Here is a 19,487-nt window from a genome sequence, read left to right on the forward strand (position 1 = left end):
TTCCTACTGCTTCAGCCTAGGATTGTGAAAACTCACCTACTATTGATTTAGGAGGCCCATACAGCGTACCACATTGGCTGCCATCACGAAATGTTAACAATGAAGCAAAACTGCACAACTAAAACTTTCTACAGCTCTAGCTTGCAAAACAGTGTAAAACTCAGCATATCCAAACACTCCTCAGATTTTCTGTCTGCTCCCAAGACTCAGACATCAGTGATTCCATGACTAACAAAACGAAACAAAACTAAACAGGCTCACAGGATGGGAGGGGGGAGAAGGTGGGGAGGAGGGGGAATTGCTTTCACTTGACTGAAATTTGGACCTATGGGGATCTAAACCTTCACTCTGGTCACACTCTTGAAGAGCAGTGTCCCTATAGCACGCAGAAAATATAGACCCTAAAAGCTCCATATGACATTCTAGTCACCAGTGCACCAAACAAAACATTTTAAAGATGTACATTTTGGCTTTTGTAAAAACAAAATCCCGACACCTTGTAGATACAAACAGGGTAAGGGGAGTAACACAAGTGCTACTTTAGCAAGCCGCAGCACAACACAACGGCCTGCCAAAAGCAGCTGTCAAGAAGAGCCACTTGCTAATCAGCTGTAAGTTAAGTGACTTCTGAAGTGTGACAATGCCATCCTTATTAATTTCTGCAAATCGCTAGATCCTCTCATTACCTGTGGCCTGACTCCTAGTGATTTAGTAAGCAGCTGCAGGAAGTGAGGGCTGCGAGGTTCTCCATAATGGACAAAAGGGCAATGGAGTAAAGCACAGGATTATTTCCACTAACTTTGCTGAAGAATGACTCACCTCCTGTCATAGCCACTTCCGTAAGAGAATTGTTGCCGCTGGCTCATGCTCATGGTGGACATTGCTCCAGAAGGAGTCTGGTTATAGATATCCTGTATTCCACTATTGGGCATTTGTCCAGGGGCCATGAAGGGCTCATTGCTTCCAGGCACTGCAATAATAAATAAAAACTGAAGAACTGAAAACGCAACATTTCATTTTTGGTTTCAAAGATAAGCTTCCAAGGTCTGATAGATGACATCTTTTGGGGAAAAAAAAATGCATGAATCATAGAATTCTAGGGCTGGAAGGGATCTCAGGAAGTCATCTAGTTCATCCCCCTGCTTCAAGCAGGATTAACCCCAACTAAATCATCTCATCAATGACTATGTCAGACGGGACTTAAAAACCTCTAGGGATGGAGATTCCACCACCTCTCTTGGTAACACATTCCTGTGCTTCACCACTCTCTTGGTGAAACAGTTTTTCCTAATACCCAATCTACACATCTCTCTCTGTAACTTCAGACCATTGCTCCTTGTTCTGCCATCTATCACCACTGAGAACAGTCTCTCTCCATCCTCTTTAGAGCCCCCTTTCAGGAAGCTGAAGTCTGCTGTCAAATCACCCCTCAGTCTTCCTTTCTGCAAACTAAATAAGCCCAAATTCCACAGCCTCTCCTCATAGATCATGTACTCCAGCCCCTTAGTCATTTTTGTTGCCTTCTGCTGAACCCACTCCAAGGTATCCACATCCTTTCTATACTGGGTGGCCCAGAACTGGATGCAATACTCCAGATGTGGCCTCACCAGTGACAAGTAGAGGGGAATAACAACTTCTCTAGATCTGCTGGAAATGCTTCTCCTAATGCACCCCAATATGGCTTTAACCTTCTTGGCTACAAGGGCACACTGTTGACTGATATCCAGCTTCTCATCCACTGCAATCTCCATCTCCTTTTCTGCTGCACACTACTTAGCTGGTTGGCGCCCAACCTGTAACAGTGCTTGGGATTCTTCTGCCCCAAGTGTAGGACTCTGCACTTCTCCTTGTTGAACCTCATCAAATTTCTTTTGGCCCAATCCATTTTGTCTAGGTCACTCTGGATCCTATCCTTACCCTCCAACGTATCTACCTGTCCCCTTAGCTTAGTGAAATCTGCAAATTTGTTGAGGGTGCAATCCATCCCCTCATCCAGGTCATTAATAAAGATGGTGAACAGTACTAGCCCTAGAACTGATCTTTGGGGCACTCCACTTAAAACTGACCACCAACCAGACTTTGAGCTATTCACCACTGCCCGTTGGGCCTGTCCATCAAGCCAGCTTTCTATTCATCTTATAGGACATGTATCCAATCCACACTTGTTTAACTTATGGGCAAGAATGTTGTGAGAGACTGTATCAAAACCTTTGCTAAAGTCAAGGTATATCATATGCATTGACTTCCCCATGTCCACAGAACCAGTTACCTCATCATAGAAGCTAATCAGATTGATCAGGCAAGACTTGCCCATGGTGAATCCATGTTGACTACTCTTGATCATTTTTCCCTCTTCCAAGTTTTGCAAAATGGACTCCTTGAGGATCCCCTCCATGATTTTTCTGGGGACTGAGGTAAGGCTGACTGGTCTATAGTTCCCTGGATTGTCCTTCTTTCCTTTTTTAAATATGGACACTACATTTGCCTTTTTCCAATCATCCGAGACCTATCCCGATCTCCACAAGTTTTCAATCTCAGAAGCCCTCATCCTTCCACACAGAACTACTAGGTTTAGGAGAATGATGAAAGCACATGAATTAGCATTACTGGCAAGATGCAACAGCAATATCAAATAACTCAAAATGAAAACATCTCAGATTTGGAACTTATGTTAGAAAATGAAACCCATCAGGCAGATAGCTATCTTCTTCCTTAATGTCCTAAATACTCCAGCTGGACTCTCGTCACACTTGCTCTTCTTAGCCGGACAAACGTTGAGTCAAACTCAAACCTTTAGGTATCAGAAAGTTTTATGCACTAGCCTTGGAACTTTAATTAGCACCCTGTATCTGTTTTCTTTTGAACACACACACACAGTTGATCTCTGTGCAGAGGATCCTGTAGCCACTGCAAACAGCCCCTTGCACAAAGGTAAGTACAATTCCAGGCTCCAGGAAGAGATGTGATCTGCACCAATGACGATATCATTTAGTAACAAAAGATTCAAGGAAGTGGCCCCATCTCGTCTCTCTAGTTTGAGATATTTAACCCAAAAAAACAGAGGTGAAGGTAAGGAGGCAAAGGCTTGTTTTGGAAAGGAAGAAAAGGACTCCTCAAAGACCAAGCTTTCCACGTCCTACCACCTTCTGCTATAGAGAAAGCCAGACTTGCAACTAAAGCATTGGAAAGAATAGTAGATGAGAGAACTAGGGACCCTTAAAACAAAAGATCAAAGAAACAGTTCTCTTAATTGCAGGAGGTAGAGATTGGTTTATATGCATGATAAGAGGACATCTGAAAATGTTACGGGAAACCCTGGAATTGTTCCCCAGCTCACCATTTTAGCAAACTCGTATATAAGACGCAGCAACACCATCAACAGAAGAGATCTGAGTGAAGGAACAGATCTGACTTTCATGCGATCATCTTTTCAAAAAGCCTGAGAGGATATGACCAAAATAATTTTCACTTGTGGCCTAATCTAAGTGTGAAATAAACGAGCATATTCAGTAACCAATCTGACCTCAAGGTGGCCAAATAAATCACAATAAACTTAAGCAGAAAGGGATGTTATTTCTCCTACAGTTCTGCTGCAGAAGGTCCAGGACAAAAGGCCCAGGATTTAAAGCAGCAGTTCCCAACCTTTTCCAGATGGGGACCCATTTTCACAATTCAGGAAGACTCAGTGACCCAAGGCAATTCAAAAAACTAGCTGATTTGTGCCTGAGGCAAGAATATAAAATTGCACCCCTGTTTATATATTATAGTAGTTATTTCACAGAAAAAGGGAAACTACATTAATAATAATATTACGTTTATTATAGTTAACTATTATTATAGTTGATCTGAGTTGTGGTGGGGGAAAGACCCTCATCCCCAAACTGCTCCGCTCCTATGCTCCCCCAGCTTAAACCCCACACTGAGGGGATGGGGGGAGTCACTCTAAGAGGCTGGAGGGACTGGGGGGAGACACACACAAAAAATGAGAACTGTCAGATCAGCTACATAGAACAGAAGGGGGGCAAAAGAGGAGAAAATTGCTTACTGCAAGAGTCTATTAAGTGACTTGCCTGGGATGGCTACGAATACCAAAGTTGGAAAAGCTGTCTTTGTAATGCATAATTGCTTCTCTGTTGATAGCTGCTGGATGTGACAATGTTATGGAGCTGCAAATGGCTTCTTTAAGAGCCACATGTAGCTCTGAGCTGCTGGCGACCGTTAACAAATTTAATCACAACCCATGTTTGGGTCCCGACCCATAGGTTGGGAATCCCTGATTTAAAGGAAACAAAAGGCCTCTTCTCTGCTGCTGCTCTAAATGTTCTCATCTGCATCACTTTCTCTTTCTAACAGACATTAACTGATTACACCTTCCAACACTTCTGTATGCTAAGTATACCTATTTTACAGCTGTGTAACCTGAGGCAAAGAGGTTAGAAGACTTGCTTAAGACTACAGTGAATTTCCATCTGAAACAAATGATAACACCTCCAAGTTATGACTTCCAATTTCCTGCTCTAATAATTAGAAATGATATCCCAAGTTGTAATATGGTTTACTATACTCAAAGATGTTACTAGAACTTTTAAAAAACCCAGGCCCAACTAGTTTAATCTGGTAATCCTTAATGGTATAGTCCCTTAACAAAGAGTACTGTGCAATATTCGTGAACAACCATTTTGGGTTCTTGGTGAAGTGTGAAGCCTACACTTACATAATTTAACTTTGCAAGTGGAAAAATGACCAGAGGAGAATGAGATGCTGTTACATATCTTCTGTTGCTGTGGAGCTATAGTGTGGCTGGTGGCAACGACGGAAGCATATGTAAAAAGACAGGGAGACTATGCAAAAAGAGCCACATTAAACACACCTGGACAAAATACACTGCTTGGATAAAACCTGGAAGAAACACACTGAGAACTCAGTACATACCTTTTCTTATACCACCAAAAGGGTCTTTATTCGGTTCATAGGGCATCCTCCCCATCATATCTGGCATGTTCATCCCCTGCTGGTATGGCGCATTTGGCGTCATGGAGTTTCGTTTCGGAAACGCCGAATCACTTATATCAGAAAAGGGATCGTGCACACTAACTGCACTGTTCCTAAATGGACAGACAAAATGGAGATATCACTGTAATAAGAACATATGAGAAACAGTTATACCAGACCAGACTATGATTCATTTAGCGCAGTATCCAGTCTTCACTTATGGGCAGCACCAAACACTTCAGAGAAAGGTGTAAGAAATGCCATAATAGACAATTACGGAATAACCTGCCCACAGGAAAAGTTTCTTCCTGCCTCTGGCTTTTTAATTAAGCATGAGGGATTTTTTTTTATCCAATCTAACATAAATGCGTGTATTGCCATAAATCACAAGGAAGTCCTCACCTTTTCAGAATCCAGATCAACTGTTTGTCTCATTATCCTGAGGCAATGAATTTCACAGGCTAATTATGTACTGTGTCAAAAATTATTTATTTTTATAATTTTTAAATATATTATCTTTCTATTTCACTAAGTATCCCCTTGTTCTCATATTATGAGAAAGAACAGACAGCAGCTCTTGATTTACCTTCTCAATACTATTCAATATTATGGAGCAGCAGTAACCTTTGTGGCTTCAGCTAGCTTTACTATAAAGCCCTTATAAACATGACTTGAAAAACTGAGCTGCTCTGAGAACTGCCACATTTATTCTGAAGACAAAGGAAAATGTTTTTACAAATAAGAAGAAACATTAATTGAACTGGCTGAATTAGAAGTAATTAAAAAAGGTTTGCTACTACCCCATCTATCTCTCCACATAGATCTCTTTGAAAACTTGTGCACCAATTACAGCCGAGGACAAGCAACTGTAATTAAGCAAAGCTGTGAATGATTTTGCTGTGGTGCTCAATCTTGTTCTCACTGATTGTGCTGAGAGGTTTTCGTCACGGACTTTGTGGCAAAAGGATAAGGCACTGTGTGTGCATTGGAACATCGCCATTGGCCAGCTGATTGCTGCTTAATAAAAACACCAGAGTCTTTCTCTATAGGCCAAAACAGTCCTCTCACAGTTACCGATAGTTGGTAACCATAAGAATTATCCCTGTAGCTTAGGGGCAGGAGACTGTATGTGAAGGACCACAGGTCTTAATTCTTGCTCTAACCATTACAAAGATGATCATGATCCCACTTTTAACTCAGAAAAATCCCCATTTTCTCAAATTTAGACAGTATTTATCACTGACAAGTGAAGCACTGAGTATCAACTCAGGAATTCTTTTTTTCCCCAAACCTATATTATGATGGAAGTAAAAAGCAAAGCCCTGATAACCATAAATATACAACCTTTGCAGAGCAAGATATTCTGATGCAAAATGACCACACAAAGATGCCCTTGGAAAGAACAAACAAAATCTCTGAATGCTGCTTTTTAAAATGTACCTGACACACTTAGGGCACCTTGGTCTACTCTACATAGCAGGCCCTGTGCTTTATTTGTAGAAAAAAAAAGAGGAGCTAGTAGTCTGCTTCGACAAGCCAAGACTACTGGTGCAAAATAACCATCGAGCAAGCCAAAGAAAGGTCAAACGAAGCAATGAGTTTTCAATACCTGCTGCCCTGCATGGGTGTCATCTGTCCATGAGGTGTTGATGCTGGTGTTGGAGGCTTTAGGTCGCCTGGCACTTCTGTCATGGAATTGCTACCAGTAGACTGGGGAGTCTGGGGACCTTGCAGGGAACCAGAATTAGCTAGCAGATTTAAAATAAAGAAATATTAGATATAACAAACCAAGTACTGGGGAAGCAGCGATCATCAAGGAGAGAGTTATTCTAAAATGTGTTGTCTATTCTGCTTACACACTACGCATTTCAGAATGTCAGGCTTCCTTCACGTTCCCTGAGATTGGTTCACGCATTGTTGCATTACCCGCCATCTTTTCTAGAACTATGAACTTAATCCACTGCCTAAAGCAGGGGTTGGCAACCTGAGGCTCCAGAGCTGCATGCGGCTCTTTGAGGAGCCACTGGCGGCTCTGCGTGCTGCTGCTGACTCCTCTTGCAGCTCTGGAGGCTACTGCCATTTAAACAAAAAACTAAATTCAGTTGCTCGTGATTAAACCAACTGAATTTAGTTTTTTGTGTTTAAGAGGCAGCAGCCTCCAGTGCGGCTGAGCACTCAGCTGCGGCAGGGAGCCCCAGAAGAGAAAGCCGCGGCAGGGCATGGAGCCCCGGAAGAGGACGCTGGCAGGGCATGGAGCTGCCTGCGTACTGCATGTGGGGGAAATCTAAGCCTGCAGAAGAGCTGGGGGGAGGGACCGCTGAGCCTGACCCTGCTGGAGCTGTGCTGAGAAGGAGGAGGCAAGAGGGAGCAGTGCGTGGGGGCAGGGTGTGGCAGCTGTGGAGGATGGGTGGCATCACACAGAGCTCATTGATAGGCAGGTTGATCCTGGGGATCAAGGGGCAGGTTTGGGGCTGAGAGGGGTAAAGCCTGGAGATGGAGGTGTTTGGGGTCTGGGAAGGGTTAATCCTGGGGTTGGGGGGAGGTTTGTGGGTGCGGGGTAAACCTTGGGGATAGGGGGTTGGATCTGGGGGCTGAGGTGGGTAAAGCCAGGAGATCAGGGAACTTAACTTTCTAACTGGTAAAAATCATTGTGTTTGCTGTTCTTAAAAAAAGGGGCTGGAAAAAGTACGGTTTGATGTTATTTATTAAGGACTGTCTTGTATTTACACGCATTGTGGCTCTTGAGTATTGATTTTGTAACTGAATTTGAAAAAAATGGCTCTTCTCGCTCTTTCGGTTGCAGAGCCCTGCCCTAAAGCAACATGAATGGGAGTCATCTTTGCAAAGGAAGACCTTCAATTTAAATAATAGGTCAGAGAAGCAAAGTTAGCTGTCTATAGTGTAACATCAGTTTAACTAGCACCCTATTCACAAAATGACTTCATTTCATCATATAATCAGTACAATACAGATGTTGATATATTAACTTTCAACCTGAAGCATAACTTTACTAACTCAAACTGATATATAAACCCAACATCAAGATAACGTCACAATTTCATCCACTACTGAAATACATCTCAGAGGTAAAATGTGGCAGCCATTTACCAGAGCAAAAAATAGTAAACTCTTTCATATTTGGCAGCCCCAGGACCAGGAGGTTGCTGGATATGCAAATATTCTGGATAATAAAGAGGCACAGGTGGGAATCAGTGGCCCCTCAATGACAAAGTTCAGCTCTCCCTCAACTCCAGCGCTGGCTCCTGTTCAACTGCTGCCCCTACCCTTTTTGGTGGGGACAGCGTGGTGCTGCTTGAAGATGGTGACAGGGGGCTCACCACGCAGGGAGCTGCTCTGGGTGGCAGACACTGGGTCAGAGAGTGCAGGAGCCCGCTGGCTGCACACAGATGCAGCACAGAGGGATGCAGGGCAGATGCTGAGTGGGCCAGCCCTGAGGGGCAGAGCATTCCTCTGTAAGTCACAAACCCCAGCCATGACATTACTTCTCTGGGACCTGCCCGATGTCCACTGCCCAGTTGTGAGTTGTGCCACTGCTTCAGTTGTGAGTTATACCAGTTACTTGAGTGTGCCAATTACTCAGATACTGGATAAAAAAAGAGTTTACTATAACTATACCCAATGGAAAGAATACTGTATCATTCTGAAAATACAAAGGGAACTTTAGGTAAGAAGAAAGCAATTACCAAAACCAAAATTTGAACAGGACACTGGTAACGCCCTGCATTCTTGTGAAAATGGCAAAGGAATGTTTAACAAGTAGTTAGGACCCTGGTTTTACACGTCATTCAAACATGATCACTGCAAGTGGAATACACTTCAATGATCTTTAGAGCTAGAAAAAATTACATAGGTAAAGCAATCTGCAAAGTCCAGTCTGAGAGGACATTGACTTTTTTGCTTCTATTCTGAACTTTCATAGGTGGTATTCTGCAGATGTCTTCCTCTTGCCCCACTGAACCATTTATTTCAAGGTAAAGGTATGCCCATCCTTAGTAGCCTCCCATTTCATTGGCAGCTGCACTTAAACTGACATCTCAAAGATGGATGGAAAGCATCTGCATTGCTGGCACTTTTTCACCTTGTTAAATGGTATATTCTGACTGAAATTACAAAGAAAGAGAGCATTCTATGAAGAGTTCTCCTCCAATGAGAATGAGTGGTTAGATACGGCTCACTTAACTGAGTATATTATACAATGCTGACGACGGAATTTATTCCCAGTGTACCTTTCAAGTAAACCTACAGATACCCTGTTAATGTGAAGAAATAGGCACATTCACTGCATGAGATATTAGATCAGAGGTCAGCAATCCCTGGCATGCATGCCAAGAGTGGAACATGAGCTCATTTTCATTGGCTCATGAGGCGGGAGCTCAGCCCCGCCCCGACTTCTGCAACTGGGAGCTTGCTCAAAGCTATGCCACCTGTGGATTAACAAAAGACCAACTAATGCTACCAACCACCACCTAAATGGAAAAACTCTGCATCTTTATTTATTAACAAAGCTGTTGTAAGCAGGACTATTAGTGACTTTAAAAGTATCACCAGCACTTGGGCTGTACATAGAGGTCAAAAGGCCAAATTTTGGCACTCCGCCTTGGAATGGTAGCTGGCATCTGTATTAGAATACATTCCCAAATAATTTAGTTTTAGAAATCTGCTGCATAAGACTATATAAATCCATGTATAAGCTTTGGATCTGATTTGCCATGCCTTCCATCCTCAGGACCCCTACTGACTTCAGTGGGAGTACCACTGGAGGAGGGGCTGTGGGATCAAAACCTTTAATGTAATTGCTGTGAACAGGGATTCACCAGAAGGAAAAATACAGTGATTGAGAATATATATTACAAAAAAAAAATCTTAGCCATAACTTTGTATTTCCTGTTTTTCTTTTCCTCCTAGCTGGCCATGGTCTGAAATGTAATCTCTGTCTACTGCCTGGCATCTCTACATGTGTTCAATGGCTAAATGACAAAACTGTGTACGTTGCTGCTCAGAGGACAAATCCAGAAGGAGGCAGCAAGGGTTGATCTTGTCTGATTTCCAGGAAGGTTCAGACGGTCAGATTTGGACTCAAAGCCCAGGAATCACATCATATCGATGAATGCAGGTGACTCTTGCAGGATGCCTCCTTCCTGTTTGTTTTAGTCACATCTGCATTGCATCTTGCCAGTATTTGGAAACCATTCCTACTCCTGAAACATCAGTGCATTTGTGCAGCTTGTTTCATTAGTCCTAATGGTGCCATTCTTGGTCCTCAACTTTCCCAACTGTATTTGTTTTATGCCCATGATGTTCTAAAACCTTTTAAAAATCACCAATCCCATTAATACATTAAGAAATCCACAAAACAAACACAACACAAAACTCCTGTTTTGGGATATGTGTGTTTGTTTCAGTGAAGATATACCCTTTGGAGAGTACTGCAATACACATTTTAATAATAACAATAATGAAAGCCACCATATACATACACAACAAAACCTCTGACTATATCCAAGAAGTCTAGTGAGTCAGGTGTCAGACCTCTCCCTGCAACTGCCCCTATTACATCTCAAGGTACACACTGACATAGAGCAAATTCTATCACGTCCCTGAAATGTGAAAGAAATTGAAACAATTTCTGAGTTAAGTTATACGGATCTTAGACTCAATATACTAGAACCAAGCATTCTAGCATTCTAGCACAGCTCCATGCTATTTACTATAAAATACAAAATTGCTTCAGCTAGTAAATTTCAAGTTTCTCTTATGATGGGCCATTAAGTGCCAATTATATTTTTCCCTAACCCACCCCAGGCAAGAAGAACTTAATTCAGACCTAAAAAATAAAGCTGACAGCAGTTAAAATATATTTGCAGTATTTATGGGTTGCATAAATACACCATATTTTTATTATAAAATAATAATAATCTGTTTTATAGTATTTCCTTATATAAACATGTCTGACTGAAAAAATCAGAAAGCAAAATGAGACATCCAGCTGAGAACTTGCAAGCCAAATTTCTACCTGCTGGCTGTTTTTTTTTTGTTTAAAATGAATGGTAATAAACAGCTGAAAAATGTGTTGTACCATAGAAATACCAGTTATAGCATAGGAAATGCAAGTTCCCTGAAACTACTTTGTCAGTGTGCCTCAGCTAGAAATATGAGAATATTTCAGTTTCTGTGCCTGTTAGGTTGTGGGGTGCCTACAAGAACATAAGTGTGTGTGATTTTGTTTGATATGGATCCAGGTACATTAAGAAATGGGCAGAGAACAACAACTGGTAGGATACCAGAAAGTTAATCTATGGTTTTTGAACAGTGTTAGTGTATAAAACACATTTTTCAATGCAGAAAAATCTAAGTTCCTCACACAAAACAATGGTTATTAAAGGCAAGGCAGATAGAAGTATCTATTGTTAAGGTTGCCTGACACTTCCGACTATTATACAAACCTGTTTCCAGCTGCTTATAGCTCTGCCCAACAATAACCCTCTGGGCTGAGGTTTTCCAGACCAGGTGTCTGTTTCAGGATGAAGCTTTTGCTTGGAAAAAAAATTCCAAACACAAACCTCCCTGGATGCACAGGACACACTCGCAAGTTGCCACTCCAAGGCAAAAAACTTCAAAAACAGACTGCAAAGCAAAACTGCTGAGCTGGAATTGATACACAAATTTAATACCACCAGAATGGGTCTGACTAGAGATATGGACTGGCTCTCTCAGTGCAGTAAGTAATTTACCCTTCAAGTACTCTCACCTTGTCATCATTGTTGGAGGTGACCACATCTACCCTGATTTAATTAGCACTGATGTAACACTGCCATCTCTGTATCCCAGCCTTTTTCCCACTTCTAGCATCTGAGGAAGCTTCATGAAAGCTCATAAAAGCTGATGCCCCAATAAATGTGTTAGTCTTTAAAGTGTCACCGGACTCCCTGTTGTTTATGCCAAAACAGATGAACACAATTACCTCTCTGAACATTGTTTAGCAAGTTTCAGTGAAAATGGTTTAGTTGTTTCTGGGAATAAAACTAGGGAAAAGAACTAATTCTACCCATTCAAAAAAATCTGACAAGTATTCTTTGAGAAGCTTTTAGTGCACTCCTACATTGAGAAGTATGGACTTTAAATCTGGTGTGAGGTGGTCTTTATGTCAGCTGTGTGCCTTCTTGCTGCCTTTATGAAAATCCACCCTACTTCTAAGTCTTTGGAAAAAGTTTACATATATTCAGCAGATTAACTCCCACAAGTTCCTGCCTGCACTGAGCATGCTCCAGTCTGGGGCTGGGCAGGACTTTCCCTGCAATTTCTGTTCTGTTAGCTCTGAACTGTGCTGGATCTGGTTCTGGGCTTGGAACAAAGACCAAGTCCATCTCTTCTGTGCGCTGAGTGCTCCCCTTGCTGGGTGCAGGTAGATGAGGAAGTTGCCTGAACTGAAAGCAGAAAGGAAAAGAGCTAACCTTGAAAGGCTGAATGGGTAGTAGACTGGCACCAAGAGCCTAGAAGAGGGAAGATTGCAACTGGAGGCTGGAGAGGAGAGGAAGGCCTGGCAGCTGGGGGGCAGATTAGAACTTGCTGAACAAAGAAACTGGAACTGAGACCTAGGAAGAAGCAGGGATGTGAGGCTTGGTGACCAGCAAGTCAGAGGACTGAGCTGGTCTCGGGGGTTGTGGGGTAGACTGGAATAAAATGATAAGGACACTGCGACTGGGAAACAATAAGGCAGAGAGAAATTGTTGGTGGAGTTGGGTGGGAGGCATTTGATGAGAGTTTGAGGGACTAGCTACAACTGGCTAGGAAAAGAAAATGGGAACTGGAGCTGGTTGTTGGGGGGACACCAAGATTGCCGAGGGACTGGCAGCTAGAGGGAATGTGGAGTGACTGGACATCAGAAAAAAGGAGATGAGAGTCCGACTGGATGAGGAGCTGGAAGAGGTGAAACTGGGAGAGGCTGGAAAAGGACACCCACACTGGGATGAGAAACCCAAGGTGAAGTTATTGAGACTAGTCTGAATAAGAAGACTGGAACTGGGACAAGAAGCCCAGGGTAAGGAAGGGACGGGACAGGAACATGGCAGAGGGAATATGGCAGAAAGGGGCAAGACTGAAGTCTGTGTCTGCTACAGAACATTCCTCTCCAGAAACTGAAATGGACCCAACACTCCTGTGTCTCATTATTGCTGTGCTGTAGGCAAATATATGTGAAAGCAACTGGCAAAACAACTCATCACCTCCTAGTGCTGGGCCCACACAGACAGCACTAGTAGGTTGTCACCCTCAGTTATTCCATTAGCTCAGGAGGTCTGTGAGATGGATCTAAAAGTTTCAACTGCTAATGAACCAGGTGGGTGTCAACAGGATATCACACAAAAAACCTTCTTTTTTTCAGATTTTTTTTTTTAAATCTTAGGATTTACACACAAAAATCATGTTAAAAGAACATTTTAAAGGTTGTAAATTCAAGCTCTCAGAACTTAGAAAAAGCCAGAATCAGCCTTCTGCGCATCTGCACTGGGGTACAGTCTTTAATTACATGGGCACATACTATTTTTCACACAAGACCCCTTCCTCATGTACTGCACAGGATTGACGTATTCTGGGGATGAATCGGCACTGTGTAGTAAAGGAGGCTGCTGTCTGTGGGACTCCTGCTTCATTTACCATAGAAGTTGTAAGATATATTGTCAAAAAGACAGGGATTACAGGAAGGCAAATGAGTGCTGCCTGGGACACAGTATTCTATTCCTGCCTGTATTACACAGCTCCTATGTGCTGCTAAGCAAGTCACTTACACCAAACTTTTCATAGGTGGTCACTCACAATGTTCTTCATTTACTTGATGTGAGAACCTATGGTCTGATTTGCTGACATGCTAAGTACAAATGATTGCTATGCCAGTCAATGGGAGGTGTGCTTTGAACATATCAACTACTGTACAATGCTAAATACTCTGAAAAATCAAGATCCTGGGTGTCTCAAATTAGGGTCCCTGTTGAATACTTTTGAGCATGATCTCTTTGTATCTCAGTCTCCCCAGGTGTAAAATGGGATAGCACCCTCAGCACGCAGGGGTTTTGTGAAGACAAATTAATTAACATTTGTGAGGCACTCAGATAGTAGCTCATTTTCCAACATACATATAAGCCTGAGTGGTCACACCTGCTTTATAGGTGACACTCCAATTTTTAAAAAGTGAAAGAAAATTGTCTGAAAGCATCCTTTTCATCATGGCATCCTTCACAGCCTCCTGTATGGACCAATCTGCTGCTAGCTGATCGGTGGATGCTTCTTTAAAAGGTCTGAATACTAGGGAGTGTCGTTTCAGGAAAGACCCTTTATTTAAAAGAGTTCCAATGAGTAGTTAAAAAAAAATCATCCCCTTCCAGTATTATTTTTCCTTTAGGGGACGAAAAAAAAAGAATGCAACCTCTAGAAACTCTGTGACGATGAGGCCTGACATGCTCTCTAGGAGATCCCTACCTTTTGCCAGAAGCTACAAATGTATACGCTAAAGTAAACAATGGAAAGGTTACCGAGGGTTAAGTACATTCACATACTTCAGACTGAACAGCCAGACGCCACGCTGGGAAGATAATTTACACAGCATGAACCCAGTGCCCTAATTCTGACTAGGGTGGGGGTAGGGAGGGGAGCGTTAGCCAGATATGCCACAGGTCTACAGTGAACAGAGGTCAACCAGAGGGCACCTTTATTTATAACCCAGACCCTTTCCTCATTTATCTTCCACTGGGGATTCCCCGGTTGGCTACATGACAGGTTTTGTGACATCACCTGTCAGCTAATAATAGAAATGCAGTCAGCCACCTGCCAGTAAAGATGGATGGGTTTTTGGTTACAAACGTACTAATTGAATGACTGGCTTCCTCGTCCCCCTCACTCCCTGCCTCCCCAAGCCTTGTTTCTCTGCTGCCAAGGAAACACAGAGAACGGGCTGTGGGATCTCCGTGTTACAATACGGGCACAAACTTTCACAGGTTGGCTCTCATATCATCTCAGTGAGACCATCAGGAGCACCCCCAGTCTACTGCTGCCTAACATGCACTAGTGCTATGCATGACAGGAATGTCTGGTCCCATGTATATGGTTATATATTCTGCTATTATGTATTACACATAGAGAACCCTTTTGTTTTTCTGTCAAAACTGCTCCCTGGTCCTCCTTATATCCCATTTTTGTTCAGATTTTCAATGCTATGCTGCTTTCTGACACTGCCTACATCCATCCATGAGCTGACTCACAGCCAGTTCTGAGCCAGTACAATAATGAGCAATAAACCCCAAATACACTAACAACAGTGCTAACCTTGAAATTCATGCGGTTCCCCAACTGGTCTATTTATTGTGGCTAACAGCATTTCTTTTCCACACAATAAAAGAGTCTATAGTGTCAAGTGGAAAACAGGTGATATATGTCAGAAGCTTTTTTGCAGTTTGCCTCCTGACAACCAGCAGTGTTTTATCATAATGGCCACTCTGTGTTCTCCATTTAGAATTTTCCACAACTCTCATATATATTGTGGATAAGAATATCAAAACACTAACGAGCTTATGGCTGTGTGGAATACTGTCTTCTTTTCAAAACTCTCCAAAAAGCATTAACATCCTGCATAGAACACTTATGAGGCTCTTGCTGTTCCCTAATGCTTGTTTGCTTGCAAGAAGCACCACCGTAGCACGTTCAAGGCTGTCTTTTCTCGCGTGATTTCTGAGTGCATTGGAGCGGTTCTGACAGTAGCACACATCCAACTCATGCTTTCAAATGGGCTATTAAAACAGAAACAAAGGGAAGTTGGCTGAGGTGTAGTTGATTCTGGCCTCCACTGAACAAGGTCTCACTTCTTTGCTCAACTAGTCCAACTCCTCCCTTGCAGTTGTTGTGATATAACCTGGATGGTTATGTGCAGCACAGACAACTAAATTCTATCTTCTGTTATCCTCTGCCCATCCTCACTGATGTCAATGGGGTTATAAGCAATGTTACCTGGAAGCTGACCGTTCAGGCAGCCACCTAGGATAGATTCAGGAGCTGCCCAGATGACTAGCAGAGCACTCACAGCCCCCACAGTGGATAGCATGGGTTTCCATAGTGGTGCACATCTACACTTGCCTTGGTGCACATAATAAAATTTATTCTGCCCATGAATAGAAAATATTGGAGGGAACACTAGCTATAAGCAGTGTAAGAGATGGTAGAATTTCACCCTCCACCTTTGGGCTAAGTCACCAGCCTATGTACTGATAAACACTCTTCAGCCACAGAATTTTACTTCAGAGCTTCATATTTATTCATTTAAAACAGAAATGTTTGATAGAAGTTCACCATTTCAATCCTGTGCTATCCCCAGCATCCTTCTGCAAGAGCTGACCTACTCTCCAGAACTCTTACTTTCCTTCCTAGCCTGTTCTCTGCAGTTTTCCACTCCACAAGTTACCTACCAATCCCATGTCAGCCTGTTCTCAAGGGAGGGGTGAGGAAGAAAAGAAGGAAGAGAGAGAGTTTGACTTTAATCGCCCAGTGATTAGGGCTCTCACCCGGGAAATGGATTCAAGTCTCTGCTCTAAAGAGCATTTAATTATTTGGAGCAGTTCCAACAGGGGAAAAGAGACCCCCACCCCCAATACTTCAGGATGAAGTTTAATAAGGACAAATGCAAAGTACTCCACGTAGGAAGCAACAATCAGCTTCATCCATACAGAATGGGAAGCAACTGTCTAGGTAGGGCTATTGTGTAAAGGGATTTAGGGGTCATTGTGAACCACAAGCTAAATATGAGTCAACAGTGTGATGCTGTTGCAAAAAAAAAAAAAAAGCTAACATGATTCTGGGACGCATTAACAGGAGTGCTGCGAGCAAGACACGAGAAGTAATTCTTCTGCTCCACTCAGTGCTGACTAGGCCACAACAGGAGTATTGTGTTCAGTTCTGGGCACCACATTTCTAGAAAGATGTAGAGAAGCTGGAGAAGGTCTAGAGAAGAGCAACAAGAATGATTAAAGCTCTAGAGAACATGAGCTATGAGGGAAGACTGAAAGAACTGGGCTTGTTTAGTTTAGAAAACAGAAGACTTGGAGGGGACATGATACTGATTTTAAAATACTTCGAAGAGGGTAACAAGGAGAAGGGAGAAAAATTGTTCTCCTTGGCCTCTGAGGATAGAACAAGGAGTAATAGGCTTAAACTGCAGCAAGGGATGTTTAGATTAGACATTAAGAAAAAAATTCCTAATTCTCAGGGTGGAAAAACACTGGAATAAGTTAGCTATGGAGGTTGTGGAATCTCCATTGGGGATGGTCTAGATGGTGTCTGGTCCTGCCATGAGGGCAGGGAACTGAACTTGATGACCTCTTGAGGCCTCTTCTGTTCTAGTATTCTGTGATTCTATGACTGCCCAGTAAACAGGATCCTCATATGGGAGACCTGAGTTCAAGTCCTTGCTCCAAATCAGGCAGACCTGCAATTTGATTCTCAGGCTTGCACATCCCAGGGAAGTGCTCCCTAGCCACTGGGCTACTGGGTATTCTGAGGACAGGCTGATTTGCACATATCTGAAAAACTCCTGATGTGCCCCAACTTGTATTTTGTGCAAGATCTGATGCAGCAGCAATGCTCTGAGATATGCTTACCAACTTGGGCCTACATGCAAATGACTCGCTTGAGAATCCTGCTGGGGCTTAGGTATGCATTAAAGCACTAAGCACCTTGTCAACTGTGGGCTAGCTATAAGCCATAGGGCGCTTGACATTTGCCCACTGCTGGAAACTGTGGTGCCTACCAGACTTTAGGGGTCTAGAACGAAGGTGGCAACTAAGTGTCCATTTTGAGAGTCAGTGGAAGTTCAATGTTAGGATTTGGTGCCCAGGTACTTTTATGGATCTAGTCCTTGGTTTTTTTTCTGAGGCACTGGCAGGATGCTTTCTACTGCCTGAGTCTCTTCCTTGCAATGGAGCTACTTGTTGGTTTTCATAAAGACCATGTGATCCAGAAGCAACCACTTGGGCCTCAGCCTCACGGAATCAGCTGGGAGAAAGATGATTTGTTGCAGGAGGGGATTAAGCCCAGCTCCCTTAAGGGCAACCCAAGCCTTATTATTTACATACAGCAGACTACAAAGAGGTATTTATGTGCAGGAGCAGAGGTGTGCTTAGACAGAACCAACCTCATGACAGGGGTGTTAATGTTTAAAAGCACAATCCTTTTAGCATACTGCTTCCTGTTTGGGGGTGTGGCGGGGCGGGGGCTGTTCCATTTGCAAGACAAAGATGGATAGATTACCTTAAGTACATCTATAATCCTATTGCTTTTTTGCAGTTAATGTTTCCATAAACTGAAGGAAAAAGAAAAACCTGACTGTTAAAGAGAACAGGTCTTGTACTTTCTGCACCTCAAGCGAGTCTACACCTCAGCAGGATTTCATGTACTAAAGCTGATACACATTGGGAAAGTCTTTTTCCACACAGAAGTGCTGCCCATTCAGTGACAGAAGTTCTCTTCCAGCAAACAAAACAAACCTGGAGGTCTTTGCTTGATTTCCCCCCACCCCCCAGCCCTATGTCCAGCTGTGTTTTTATTTCAGAAAAATAGTTTCAGTTCTCTTCCCAGACAGCCTGTTTTTGAATTGAACGTAATGTTATGATAAATTCAGAGCTAGACTTTGCCATTTTCATTTACAGTTTCAAGGTGCACATGAATCTGCAGGGCAGACTGTGACATTTCTCTGCTTTTGTTCAAGGTTTGGATATTTAAATCAAGATTCTTTAACTCAAAGTTCAGATCATTTTATGATGATTGTCCCTGAAGCACTAACCAAAATGACTGAATGCTATACTGTAAGAAGGAAATTGCAGAGAGAGAAAGGGAAGCAAAAGATTTCCCTAATTTTAGTTCTGCTGCTTAATTTTTTAAAAAGAAATTATATGTTTTCTTTTCCTTTTCCCTAATGAGTCTAATGGCTTCAGCTCCATTTACTGGCCTTTGCTGCATGTAATGCAGCCACATCCAACAGCTTGCAATTTTTAATAAGAGTGCATGTGCTGGCTAATCTAAACTACCTCTAGGGAGTCAAACACTCTGACTGCTGTTCTTGTTTATAAGAATACATAGGTCATTTCCTGCTCCTAAGCTTTTTTTTTCAGAATAACTTGCTTGCTTGATACATTAACTACCTACTGATGGGGCCGGCCTACGATAACCCAAAGTATCTGTGTGTACAAACATTTAGGGTATTATAAAAGGGTAAAATAGTGGTGATAGAAATTAATTTGAACTGAATAGAGGGAAAAATTCTTAACATTGAATTCTGTTAAGACTACGGAATGTTTCTAAAGGGAAGCAATATAAAACCCTATCACTGGGAACATTTATGATACTGGACAAAGCCCCAGAGAGAGAGCACCAGCAAGAACAACTCTACCTGGCAAGAGAATGTACTGTCTGGATTAACAGGTCTTTACTACTTCTATTAT

General features: G+C 42.5%; 1 protein-coding gene across 15 annotated transcripts in view; it reads right to left on the reverse strand.

The window, feature by feature from the left end:
- Window positions 1-19,487, reverse strand: part of ARID1B (AT-rich interaction domain 1B) — a 462,469-nt gene that overhangs the window by 20,264 nt on the left and 422,718 nt on the right. For all 15 annotated transcript variants that reach the window (XM_074990332.1, XM_074990329.1, XM_074990331.1 and 12 more), the window contains 3 exons: window positions 6,602-6,740; window positions 4,933-5,105; window positions 820-970 (listed from right to left, as the gene is read on the reverse strand). In XM_074990332.1, the coding sequence (XP_074846433.1) occupies window positions 820-970; window positions 4,933-5,105; window positions 6,602-6,740 (463 nt within the window). The remainder of the gene's footprint in view (window positions 1-819; window positions 971-4,932; window positions 5,106-6,601; window positions 6,741-19,487) is intronic.

The sequence above is a fragment of the Carettochelys insculpta genome, chromosome 3, assembly GCF_033958435.1.
Source record: "Carettochelys insculpta isolate YL-2023 chromosome 3, ASM3395843v1, whole genome shotgun sequence".
Lineage (NCBI taxonomy): Eukaryota > Metazoa > Chordata > Testudines > Carettochelyidae > Carettochelys > Carettochelys insculpta.